Source organism: Haemorhous mexicanus, chromosome 9 (genome assembly GCF_027477595.1).
Source record: "Haemorhous mexicanus isolate bHaeMex1 chromosome 9, bHaeMex1.pri, whole genome shotgun sequence".
Taxonomy (NCBI): Eukaryota; Metazoa; Chordata; class Aves; order Passeriformes; family Fringillidae; genus Haemorhous; species Haemorhous mexicanus.
Genome location: NC_082349.1, coordinates 27,816,148 through 27,830,173, shown reverse-complemented (window position 1 = coordinate 27,830,173; position 14,026 = coordinate 27,816,148). Strand labels below are relative to the sequence as shown.

Here is a 14,026-nt window from a genome sequence, read left to right as displayed (position 1 = left end):
GCCCTACAAAGGATTGGAGAGCAATGGGCTGAAACAAAGGCCAGGTACAGCACTGAGGAAAGAAAACTGAGCTTGATTAAAATGACAAAGCTGACTGGCTTCAAAAACATTTCCAATCAGAGAAAAGTTACACCAGGAATCATTTCAGTGAATGTCAATCAGAGCATGTAAATAAAGTGCTGAACCCAGCAGCTTTCTAGAAAAGCCAAGAGATTGAACAGCACCCAAAAATCATTGTGAAGGAAGCCAGGATTTGTTGTTTCATCCATCCTATGTCCAAAGTAAACTGGAAATGTGACAAACACTTTCACTGCAGCACCTACTGAGGATGATGATATGGAGACAATTTTGGACACTGACAGATGTGAACATGGGTTTAATTCAGTGAGACAATGCTTGCTTCTTAACATGACAGAGGTTTCACAGTTAATAGCAATTTCTTTCCCAACTACAGTGACACAGCTGGAGACAGAATCTGTAGCCATAAGGAATCCGAATAATCAGTGATGTTACTCTGCCAGCTTGCAAATATTATGTATACTAAATTGGGGGCAATTTGAATGTGTTACTCATTTTAGGCATCTCTCTGATATCAGGGAAGAGGAGCAAAGAAATTCACTACAGAACTGCCAGCAAAGAAAACATCTGGAATGCCATCCATTAGCACCAGGAGCAGCTTTGTTTCCCCATGAGAACTACCAGCACTGCTCCACAGTGGCAGGCAGTTCAAAAGCTACCCAGGCAAAACATCTTTAGCCTCAATAGAAAGATCCAATGGTTCAGAATTTGGATTTGCAGACTGGAATGAACAGTCCTCATGCTGATATAGAGTAAGTCATGGAAGGGAAAAGTTTTGAGTCTGAAGAAAAAGGTCTCTACCTTTATTCTGACACATAAGTTAGAAAGGGAACATCAGAAAACACCCACCTAATTATTAAACCAAACCAAATCACCAACAGCAGAGGGAAGGTTTGACACCTCTGTGTGCAGTGGGATTGTACCTGCTGGCCTTCATGAGGCCTCGATGGCCATTTCGTGACACTCTTGTCCCCGGGCCGAGAGAATGGTACAACCTGTTCCTGTTGGATTCCATTATAAATTGTATGTGTTACATATACTGTCATTCACACAAACAGCACCACTGCTACAACAGCACAGAACTTTTCTTGTGTGCATATCACAAAGCCACTTCTTCCACGTAAGAAAAAGCGAATAATTTTATTTAGAAAAAGGCATGCACAAGTAAATAATATGGTTTTTCATTTCATCAGATGTTCTCTTTGTCAGAACTCACAATACTGAAGTGTTTTACTGGCACTGAAGATTAACACATTTTAGAGCAGAGTTTGCATTTAGCTTAGACCACATAAATGCAAAGGAACCATATTGATAAAACTTGAAATCTGACTTTAGATGTTACTACAAAAACAGTTTCACTTCTACGAGTATGAAAACACAGAAGCTCTTGGGCTGCAAGGAACTACAAGCTCTGTCAAAATACCCCTGACAAAATCCTGTTGTGCTAAGTAACATGGAAATCATATTTCAGTTTTCCAGCTCATCTATGCTGTACACTTTACCTGTAAGCTCCACATTGTAAATTCATTTACCTGATCCATACTGTTATCCCTAGTCAGGAACTGTGCCCCAGACCTGCCTTTTGAACACTTCTTTGCTTCACTGAACTTTGTTTTTCTGAATCAGGTCCTCTTAATTGACTGAATTCCATTTAAGTCAACACAAGCATTGTTGAGGCACTTTGTCCTCATGTCCTATTTTTCTAGCTGCCTGTATTCTGTTGAAAGACTGAAGATCAGCAATTCTTTGGGAGCAGGCAGTTAAGTACAAGCCTTATTATCAAAAAGATATTAATAAATCACCATCTACTAACCTAAAATTGTTCCACAATTTGCCATCATTTGTTTCTCAACATAACAGATATCTTTGAACTTATGAATTATTTTTCAGAACACACTCAAGATATAGGCAAATAAAACAATTAAAGAAAAAAAAGTAAAATGAGCTGTTTATTTCTGTAAACATATGGCATGCAAATTAAGTATTTTTTCTTCTTACCTTTAAGCTTGTTTTTATTGCATACCACTCTTGGAATCCTGCTATTTCAGGGAAATCTATCCAGACACACTCAGGACGACAACCAGTGAGACTGAAGTGTCACTTAATACACTGCCCTTAACAGGATATAACTGTAAGGACTTGAAATTTTAGTCTTTCCAGTAATTTTGATTGGCCTGAAGGGACACTCCAATGCTGAAAACTCTTTCTCAAGTTTCAAACTAAGATTCTGTTGCACTTAAAACAATCAGTGGCTCTCATTCTCACCCCTTCTGCATTCCTCAGCTACAAGCAGAAAAGCCAGGAAAAACAAGAATACATTTTACATTTCCTTCTGTTACTTGGGGAATCTGTGTGTGGAGGAATTGTTTTCATCCTCTTAAGGCATACGATGCAGATTTAAGCCTTCCTACCAAAGATGCTCCTAAAACACAGAGAAATACTGTATTCCTACTTGCACTGCATAGAAAACATTCATTAACACTGGATGTATCCCAGTTTTGCTAGAGTTGATAATTCCAGGCAACTAATGCCTCTCCCTCACTTAAATATCTTTATAAAGAATTAAAACCACTGAGCTTCACTGTACAGACCAAAACCAGAGAGAGACCTTCTCTAGTTACCTTAAATTTTGACACTTGCATGTCAGTGTATTACCTACAAAATTTTAAAACATGCCTCATCATCTTATAAAGCAAGGAAGAGACTCAAGGTTGCTGCAGATCTCTAGGAATTTCACACGTGGTGTTGGGAATGTCTGTAAGGAACCCTATCCCTGACCCTGGAAACAGACAAGAGAACTCACCCTGAAACACAAGAAACTTCCAACAGGGCTCCCAAAAGCTCTCTCAGGAGAGAAGCAAGTACAGAAGGCAAGTGGAATTTGGAGGAGGAATCTTCTGTTTGACATGGAACAAACATTTTAATTGGGGGAGCCTAGGGCTGTCAGCTCTCATTAGCACAGGCTTGAAAAGCCCCTGCTTTGTCCCAGAAGCCCACACAACAATTTTGAAGAATGTTATCATAAGTTTAAACCTAAATTTCAAAGTTTCTTATGCTGCTCTGGGTAACAACACTCAACTCCCATTGTTTCTAGCTTAATGACTTTTTATCTTTGAGAAACAACTTAATACCAACACACAATTCCCTAAGGCAGCAGGGAAGGGAAAGAAAGAAAACCTTTTGAATGTTGTATGTGCTTTGTGATGCAGCTTGCAAGTTATGAGATTGCCTTTCTGACCCCATTTGTGCTCTCTGCTCATGTAGAATGTTATCCGATGAAATTGTTAAGGGCCTTTCCTCATGTATGTATTCATATTTAAGGCATGAGGCATCCAGGAGTTCACCTTTGGCACAGAGATTTTCAAAGACTTCTTCCAAAATTAACATGGAACTCATGCTTCAATGAGTTCAATCAGAATGTTTGTGGCTACAGCTCCCAACTAAATAGACAAAGTTTTTTGACAAAAATTCCTATGAAAAATGTAAAAGCATGGTAGAAAAAGTCAATGGCAACTCTGAAGCTGATGGATTACCTGAAACTGTGTTATAGAAGCAAGCAATGCACTGTATCATGCATCTTATTCAGCTGTGGGAAGGTGAATATTGCACCTTTTTCTGGGTTAAACTACAGCTCTTTGTCTTTTTCCACATTCTCAAATGCAACATGGGAATGGGCTGAAGTGGTCAATGCCACCTGAGCACTCACAGGTGCTGGAAAAGGAACAACTTGTTAACTCTGGACCATGAAGTCAGCCATTAGCAAGGGGCATTGTTGTGTAACAGTGAAGGGAAAAGAGGATGAGAAAGACAAAAGAGGTGACAATGTCAATGAGATGAGAGCAAAGGGACTATGAACAGATGAATTGTCTCAGGGAAAGTGAAAATGAAAATCAGACAAACACAAACAGCACATGTGATATCCACATACATAAAACCTTTGGGGCCTAATGGTTCTCTGGCTGAGCTCTTCAAGGATGTGTGCACTGAGTAAGCACCCAATTAGGTAAAAGCCCTAATAACTATTAGTGAGCAGAAGGTGTTGCTATGCTGCTTTAACAGATCCAGTGAACTTACTACAGCTTTTTAGTGTTCTGACAGGCAGAAGATCTCTAGTTCAGCGAAAAAAGCATCATTTTCAGGACTGAGTGAGAGCCTCTAAGTAACAATGTGAATAGAGAAACACAGGTTTTTCTTACCTTTCAAATGCTGGCCAGGAAGTCTCTTCACTGAGTTCAGAACCATCACTGCTACCTAGAGAAATATAACAACAGATGATACATTATTTCTTCATCTACAAACCATCTCTGTCAATTGAATCTAAACAAATCAGAATATTTGAGATTCTGAATATCATAATATTTAAGATGAAATTAAAAAAAAATACTTCATTAGAATACTACAAGGAACACACTGTGATTTGCTTCAGGAATTGCACATACACTGAGATGGAGATTGAAGGGACAGGGTCTAGTTCCACATTAAGAAGTTGAAGAAAATGAGCACTAAAAATTGGGAACCTTATTCTCAAAATATAAAGAACACCCTAAACACAGATTTGTCTGCATTTAGAAAAACAGGTCACTTATTTAAATAATTTCTTATCAAGTCACACAGTCATGACACAGAGGTGCAAATTCATTGCTGAATCTCCAACACATGATTTGAGAAGCCTTAAACATTTTTTTTAAGCTATGTTCCACTTACTCTATCAGATCACAACAATATTATTTCCTTCTGTGCTTTGTAAACTAATCCAGAAACATTTTATTTTAAACACTGAAAATAGAGGAAAATCCCAAACCCCAAATGTCTGATGGATCCACTTATGGCAGTCCCATACATAAGACAGTAACTTTACTGTCTTGTTTATTCCACTAAAAATTCCACTACATCCCATCAGCCTGAAAATGAGCATTTAAATATAGATACAAGGTGAGTGTTGGCTCTAATGTTAAAAATCAGTACATAATTATCAGTAGATATGCTGTTAAGAGAAATGAGTAGCTTCTATTCACAATTCCGAGCTGTTGCCTTGCTGCTCTCCACCTTTCACAGCAGTCCAGCTGCCCACAGGAGTCATTATCCTTGTTCACTAATTCAAACCAACATTTTTGGCTCCAGATAATCCCAAAGCCTAAATATCAGTGCAATTCAATGTCAGTTAATGCTTGAAGCCACCTTCTGGTAAACAAACTTGCCACCTTGCTTGCTCTGCTGCCTGAACACCCATATAAAAATGGAAGCAATAAAATAATACAATTATTTTGAAATACACAAGAAAACAAACAAACAAAAAATCTGAATCAATGCTCCTTACTCAAGAGTTCCCTCAAAGAAACAGAGGCTGAAAATGGGACCCAGTTCCCTGGAATTTTACACAGAAAATCAGCAGGGAAAAGCGGTGCTCTGAAAAATCATGTGTATAAAGTAGGTCTGGATCTTCACTGAGTAAACACAGAATAAAGATGGAGGCAATAAAGATTTACACACAGCAGGGGTAATTCCAGCCAAGAGCCATGAAAATCTCAGCATGGGCTCAAGTTCCCTCTATGCAAAATTTAAGAGAAAATACAAGTCTTTATCTGCCAGCCAATTCAACTGAGATGCCTCTTCTGCAAACTTTAGCTCAACATCCACATATTAACACCATCTCTATGGGATACCAGATCATTTGGTCTCAGCTTATTCTGAATTTTTCCTAAAGGCAAGTCTTAACCTGACTTGTCACACCAACACTACAATAAGAGCCATTTGTGTGGTGGATAGAGCTATGAAATACAGAAGTGATGTTACAGTGGAGGCATAAAGGGCTGCAAGCAGGGAGGTAAAATATTCAGCAGGTAACTTGCATTACTTTCTAGAAGTGTCTTTAAGTTTTTAGTGCTTCCATTTGCAGATCATTGATCCTTAAGCAGCCAGCTGCTGGGAGGGTGACAGCAGCAGGTAGCACTGGGCACAGAGGAGTAGCAGTTACTCCTCCTGTGAGTTACACTTCTTCTGAGCTGTGGGGACAAGTGACCAAAGAGACCCAGTAACTATGGCTGAGTAAGTGCTGGCACTTCAAGTGACCCTCTCAGACTGAATCAATCAGCAAACATTCAGGTGCCACACAGGGCAGGTGAGCAAAGGAGTGGCCATAAAAATAATCAGAAGTTCTGCTCAGCACAATTTACACCTGACTTGCAATGTGGAAAAGAGAATGTGTGGGTTGAGCTCCACATTATTCCATGTGTGGGTTGAGCTCCACATTATTCCAGGCACTTCTATACAGAAAGACTACCAGGTAAATCATGAACTATCCCAGAAAAAAAAGGAGAAACCAGTGGAGTAACGTATCCAGGTGGAGCCTGCTCTTACAGAAGAAGTCATTGCAAAGTCCTTACCATTTCCTGGAAGAAACAACTGTCACTTTCAGTAAATTCTACAATTCCCATCACAGTGAAAAGCTCAGTGATTTATTTCATCCTAATGAAACCACAGCTGCATTCTCTGTAAGGCAATACATGAAGTTTTTTCTACTTTATAAGTAGCATGGTTTGGGGATGAGGAGACAGAATCAGATGTAACAATTCAGAGACAACTTTAGGCAGGCATTTTGGGTAAGACCTCCCAGCTGACTGTCTTTGAAGAAGGCTGTTTGTGGTACAATCTCTCACAGTAAGACCTTAAGGTGCTGAAACCCTTTTAGCAGTTGGAATGACAATTAGGATGGTAGAGTTCAACCCCAACATGAAAATACTTTTCCTCGCATATAATGGAAGTTTTCTTTGTGGTTACTTGGAGCAATCTGTCCTGCAAAATGGTGCAGCAATTTCTGTCAAGTCATTCAGCCAGCACTGAAAGCATTAGGGATACTTAGAATCTTATTTATTTTCTTACTACTGCTTAGATTTAGCTTTATATTAGCAAGAAGCACAGATTTAATATGACTAGAGCTCTACTTAATTTAGGCCCACGTGATAGATCCACACAATTAAAACTCTCTAATAAGTCAGTATTATGAAGTTATTGTTTGCATTTAAAGTAGGCTGATACACTAAAATTCTACCTGAAATGACATTTTGATGGCAACTGTATCAGCTTTGCCAATAAAGTTATATTCAACTGCTGTGCTAAGTACACTACAGAAAGATTTAAAAGCTAGTGTTGCTTTGTAAAAATGCAAAGCAATCTAGATCAAGAGCTAAAATGTCACCTATCACAAAGTGACAATCCTTGGTACAGTATGAGAAAACCTACACGAATTTGGGGGCTTTGTAAACCAAAAGTTTCACTTAAAAAGTTAAATCTATACAGCAATTACCAATTACACTTAAAAGGAACATCAATTTGTAAAAAAATTGGACAAAACATCATAACAATTGATTTAACATTTACATTGATGCCTACAGGGGTTGTAAAAATTGTAACAAAAACCAGAAAAGATTGAATTTTAGTGTTTGACTATTCCTCTAACATCCATATAAAAACATCTCCAACAGGATTTTTTTAGATTCTAAAACTCTCTAGGAGATACTTTGCTAGACACAAGTTCTGATACTAAAAAACACGGCTTTCCTGAAAAGCAAAACAAAATCCCTCCTTCCAAAACAAAACAGAGGTAAAAGGGGCTGTTTTAAACTTAATAAAAGTCAGATGTCTAGCCAAGTTCTGTTTAAATATTAAGTGAACTATTTGAGTGTCACCTCAACTGGAAATATTTCATTCATTCAGTACTCTAAAAATATATCACCTTCTTAAATTCTTCTCAAGTATGTACTCAATATTTGAGTTTTTCCAACAACCTCAAGCAAGTTCTTCAGGTTAAACTTAACAAATCCTAGGTTGTATAAGCCCTTTCTGTTAGCTAATGCTCTAAACAAATTTTGGCTTTATGTAAGAAGCCACTTAACACAAAACACCATCTCCCTAGTTTTCTTCATTGCTAATAAACTTCTGATGCAGGGCTGAAATAAAATAAAATATTTATGAAGGTTTTTTCCCTATCTTAGGAATAACAGCATTTGGCAAGATGGCTTTTTTGCTAACTGTGCTGGTGATTACCTGAGAAGGCTCAGGATTGTCTTCAGAGCCCCAGCACTGCAGCTCTGCTCAGATGTGAATTTTCTGCTCACATCTGCAGATGTGCACAGGCAGATGGATGTCAGTGAGATGTCTGTGCTCCAGGCAGACAAACAGCATGAGGTTCCCAGTTATGGGATAGGGAATGCCTGTGCTATCCCATATCCACTCCCCTGGTCACGGCACCCACTCGCTGCCCCAAGTCTGGGGGTATTGAACACTTAACACAGGCTTTCTTTATGCAGAAGTTAGTCCCCAAAGTTAAACAGGTGTTAATATAAACAAACCAACTCCAAAGAGTTTAAAAAGTCTTCAGACTAAAAATTCTTTCCCCTTCCCAAATCTGTCATCGACACTCTCTTGGCTCTGGTTACACCATGTTTCCAGAGCTGGGGACGGACCCGGCCCAGCTTGAAATTCTACCATGAAAACTGAAAAATTCTACCACACAGAACTGGTCAAGAGGCCTGAACACCCATGGCTGCAGCACAGCCCAGCCCAGACAGCACCACAGAGATGGGCTCCACGCCCTGAAAGCTCTGCTCTGGTGAGTTCACAACCACACTGCAAATCCTCATATGTAGTTCATGACTATTTAACTATTTTAGTTCAGTTTAAGCAGCTCAGCTCTGGCTCCCCAGTTCACCAAATGCAGATGGCAGGAACTCTGGCAATATCACACGAGAGAACTGAGAGAAACTTTTAATACCATCACTGAGTTTCATTGTGAAAAATCAGCAAAAGCAAATAACCAAATGGATAAAGATGGGCAGAAACAGGGGGTCGTATAACTACATTGATGTAAACACATCCAGAGAATGAGCCTTGGAGCAAACAGTACCAAGAAAGTTTGGGGCAGAACTGGAGTGCTAAACTGTATCTTCTCTCAAATCCTGGCATTTTTAACCTCTAATATTACACAGTTTCTTAATTTATCCTATCACTAAAGAAGCAGTAGTTCACAATAGCAAGACTGGGTATCCATTATTAAGGCAAAAGACAGGCATCCATACACTCATACAAAGAAAATATATAAATAAACCTGACATATTTCTTCTGCCTGAAACCCTACCTGAAATCTGATCTGATGACTCAGTCCTACCTACCTGAATAGCACAGTACAGGTTAAAGAATCAAACAAACACTGGCTGTGTAAAGGTCTTCCCTACTCTACAGGCTGCCAAGACCCCTGAAAGTAAATGCACACACTGTATACCTACACCTATACTTCATTTATTTAAAGAGAAATATAATCCCTTGTAGAATTCAGTAACTTCAAGGTGGTGACTTAATACAGGAATTCATTAAAATGCTGATTCCTCATATGTATTTCATGCCAGTTTAGGTTTGGAAATGTACTGTTCTTACAAAGGCACTTTCTTACATTAATTCACACTGATTTAGAATACCTTTCTTTGACTCTGCAACATTAATTGCTCCAATTGCATTAGAACAAAGGCTGAAGTTATTCTCCAGTGATTGCAACACACAAAGGCAAATGTTCAAGAGTCCTAGTTTTTCCAGAGCTTTCACCCATATCATTGCAGATCAGGAAAAGTAAGTGGGGAAAAATAAATAGCTTAAAAAGAATTTCCATCCAACACTGCTACAAACACAACCCATTATTGTTTCCTTTGAATTTTTAAACACCTCAAGTTTCAATCTCAGTTTCAGCAGTGCTCCTGTGTTCATACCTTGACATCTGTTTTGAAGTGGTATACATGAGACAGCACTCTCAGAGAATAACTTCCTTAGTAAAATGACTTTGCATCTTCAGGTTAGATGCTCTAAGAGGAGAAAGGCCACACAGAAGCAGTATATGAAAAGAAGGGCCTATTTTATACAGCTCCCTTTACTTCTTAGGAATTATCTGAACAATTTGCCATTGTAAACAAACTCAGCTTAAGAAATTCAGTAACATAGCAGAGCCAAATTGGGGGAAAGAAATGGTGGAAATCCAAAGCTTCTGAACACATTAATGAAACAAGCTGAACATTCCTGCAAAGATACTTAAGAGCACACTTTAACAATAAATACTTAGAAAATGTAAGAAAATTAGGAATTAATAGAGAACCGTGTATTCTTTAGAAAAATATCTTATGAATTAAAGGAAGTTTCACGGTATTTCTGAGTGGAACCAGGATCTAGTAAAATCATCTTAATTTAACCTACTTTTAGGTGAGGAGGTGACAGGAGGCAAATACAGGCAAGAGAACAGGTGGTACAAGTGTGCAGGTGGTTCCTTGAAGCCAGCCAAGAGCAATGCTCACACCTCAGGAGGGCAGAGTGTACACAGTGACCTCACCAAAACAGTGACCTCATCCAAACACAGCCCTCCAAGAACAAAACCACGTTGTAGCTTTAGGCTTGGCTGATAGCAGTGAGTGGGGGTTCTCAATGAACTTCCTTTACTGCAAAGTAAAAGCAGCACATATTCTGGGCTGTCTGCACAAAACAGACATTTTCAGCACGATGCTTGTGCTGTCTCTCAAAAGTGTCTGCAATCAACAGAAATACAGTGGGGTTTTAAGGACTCAAGCCATATAACCTCTTTTTAGCCACCCAGCTAAGAATGAGATGAATTACATCCTTGAGGATTTCAATTCTGTATGTGATTATAAAGAGTTCCAATAGTAACCAGCTCAAATATAGCCATCTACTTTATAAATACCTGAAACTTAAAGAGACTACTTTCTCTTCTTACACTCCTGAATTCAAGAGAACATTTCTCATCTAACACTGTATATGGGACTGGACAAGTGTTTATTCCTTCTTATTAGGATAGCCCTGGCACTGCTGGAAAAAGATTTCTCACTTTTTAAAATCTTCTGCCCAGATAACAAGCACTTATTTATAATATAGGAGGATGGCAACAGAACCAGAGGTACAGCTCCCTGATTCCAGCATAACACATAACCATCAGCTATGGAACACCTTCCCACAGCTCTAGGAACAAAAACTGCTTTGACCCAAGCACAAGAAACCAATATAAAAGAGGCTTTATCTTTAGTATTTTTGAGTTTGTTTTCAGAATGAGTTGAATGTTGAGGCACACTCAGCCTCCAATAGCTGAAATTAAGAAAATAATCTGATAAAGTTCTCTGACCATGGCTATCACATCACAGATCAGCCTGTTTTGAGCAAAACCTGTACCTGTCTCACTTACTGCACTGCTACTGCTTTAGGAATCATTCATTGCAATAAAAACCAGCCAGTTAGTATATTCTTCATCTGTGAAAGCTTAATGACATGGGTGTAAAAACTGTGGCATGCTCTGTACCATACCCAGAGTGGACTGTCAGCCTTTCCCAGCAGGGCATAACCAAAATGTCCATCACCACTTCAATGTGTGCTTTAGGTTACAGACTTGCTGATGGATTCCTGTGGACAGTGTTGTTACACTGGTGGTGTTTTGATATTTAACAGAGGCAGATCCTATCAGATCCTCCAATATGAAAGGACTGGAAAGGTCTAATCACCTCAGAGCCCTCAAAACACAGGAGTGATTTAAAGCAGCATTACAGCTGTCTTTAAAGGCACATTCAAGGTGCTGACATAGCAGAAACTCTGTCCATGTTTTGAAGAAGGATCATTTACCCAAAAAGTAAAGTCCTATATAGGCTTATATGTAAAAAAGGTAGTCCAGTTTCTAGAGCAACAGTTTAAATCCACGTTTATGGGCAAAGTGAAGAATAACACTCCTTTCAGTACACACATTCAGGAGACATTTTCCTGACAGTCTTTTGAAGCTGTGTTGTAGAATACCATAAACCTCCTCTCTGCTGCAGTGACTGTACTAATTCCAAGTCCTGAGTAAACAGACTACTTCAAACATGATGGAGGAACTCAGCAGCTTCAATCAACTTCCTTAAATCCTGCTGAGGCAGCAGCACAGGATGCCAGACAACTTACATTTCCAAGAATTCTGCAGTAATAGATACTGCAAACCTCCAGAACCTACCCTCTTCTTCCATTTGTATTTCTAGCACCTCTATCAAACTTTTCTGTCATTGAAATTTTCATCATCAGGGACCAGCAAAAATAACACCACTGCTGGACTGTCAAAACTGTGATAAAACAGTATGGGGAGGCTGGAGATGAAAGAGAATGGGAGAGGGGAATTTCTAACAACAAATGCTGATTTTGCACAAAATGCCAAAGGTTGCTGTTTTACAAGTCATTTATACAAGTCTTCCAAAGTGGCAATTTTGTTCCAGCTTGTCAGGTCATGCTTGAGCTAGAGAACAGAACTGAAAAATTCAGAGAGGAGACAAAGTAGGAAAATCCTATATTCTCCAAAATATAAAAATGGTGACTGGTCTCAATTGTACCTTATGAGAAACTGCCTGTCAGCTCTGGCAAACCTTCCCTGCTAGGCTCTAATGGAGGCACAGAAGTAAAAAAAAAGGATCAAATGCAGAAAATTTCTTAGGAATTTAGGTAGAAAACATCCATAAAACATTGCCCTGAGAAAAGGGCAATGCTACATTTCAGCAATGGTGACAAAAGCTTGGTTCTCCTGCACCATGCAAACCCTGGGAATGGAAACTGCCTGGATGCTGAGGAGAAACACCATTCCTGATGGATGGCTTTGAAGTGGAAAACTTTGCCACAGCAGAGAACCTGCAGGGAACAGAGACAAGCAATGCACATTAAATAGTGGAAGCTGCCTGATGTGAACAGGTTCACTTAGACCAGCTACTTTGGTCTAACTCTATATGGCCTTCTTCTCAAGAAAATACAGGTACAGTTCCTGAAAGCAGCATCATCTGACAATCTGTGACCTTGTTTCCTTCCACAAAGGCTAAAAAGCAAAACTGCTTTTGATATTCAGTTATCCAAAGAAATGTGTAGCACTACAAGGATCTTTCATCATCATAGACGCATTAAAATTTAACACCATTGAATTCTATCAAACAAATAATTCTGAGGAAAAGGACTGCAGTGAGAGGTTCCACTTGTCAGCCCTGGCTGCAAACAGGTGGTTTTTAGAGGCAATTGTGTCCTGTCCTCCCTCCACCTAAAAGATCTGCGTGCAACAGAAAAAAAGAGTTCTTCTCACAGAGGAAACTCAGGAAGCAGAACTTCTCAAAAAAAAGCACCACCCTGAATATATGAAAATAAATAATTTATCAAAATTTAGTAGACTCTGACATTTTGAGGAATTTGAAAGTTAGATTTCTATCTTCTGTCAAAGTCAGAAGCATTTAGAAATTATGCTCTTAAAACTGTCAGCAATTTACACTGTCAAATCAATATGGAATTTTAAATAGAAATGCCATTATAAAACTTGAATTGATTGGGGGGGGGGGAGGGGAAGATAATAGGAAATCATGTCCCATACTTACTTCCACCCCCATTGAGGAAGATGAGTATTGGAAGCCGTTATCACTAACAGGGACAAACAAACAAACAAACAACCAAAAACCCAAACAACAACAACAACAAACCAAAACAAAAGTCTTTTTCATAATTTCTCAGTTCATGGTGTGTAGATAAAGTCACCCTCCTTCCCCTTCATTTCTCAGATTTGTTTGACAACAGAAGCAGTAATTTGGAACAGCACTGCTGCAGGCCCAATCACCAGCTATGTGTGCTAAAACCTTTCTGAAAAGCCCAGGCAGTGCCTGAGTGTGTTTGCAGCTCCTACCTATTGAAATCCCACTGGACAGGGTGGAGCTCTCAGCCTGCCCTCGGGAGGGGATGTGGGGCTCCATGACACTGTCATCCAGCAGGTGCCGCGGTCCTGCGTTGGGGAACGTCGCGCTTTTAAACTCCGCCGTGTTCATTTTGTGGATGAAACTAGAAACCAACGAGGACACGACGTTACAACCTCGCCTTTGATACCTCCCAGGAGTTGCTTTAACATCCTGAAGGACTGTGTGCC

The 14,026-nt window shown here is 39.3% G+C and overlaps 1 protein-coding gene across 6 annotated transcripts in view; it reads right to left on the bottom strand.

Moving 5' to 3' along the window:
• The window catches only part of RALGPS2 (Ral GEF with PH domain and SH3 binding motif 2), a 114,913-nt gene that overhangs the window by 17,811 nt on the left and 83,076 nt on the right, over positions 1-14,026 (bottom strand). For 5 of the 6 annotated variants that reach the window (XM_059854626.1, XM_059854628.1, XM_059854627.1 and 2 more), the window contains exons 13-15: positions 13,790-13,941; positions 4,275-4,329; positions 1,002-1,079 (exon numbers count right to left, since the gene is read on the bottom strand). In XM_059854626.1, coding sequence (XP_059710609.1) covers positions 1,002-1,079; positions 4,275-4,329; positions 13,790-13,941 — 285 coding nt within the window. The remainder of the gene's footprint in view (positions 1-1,001; positions 1,080-4,274; positions 4,330-13,789; positions 13,942-14,026) is intronic. The other variant, XM_059854625.1, reaches the window with a different exon arrangement.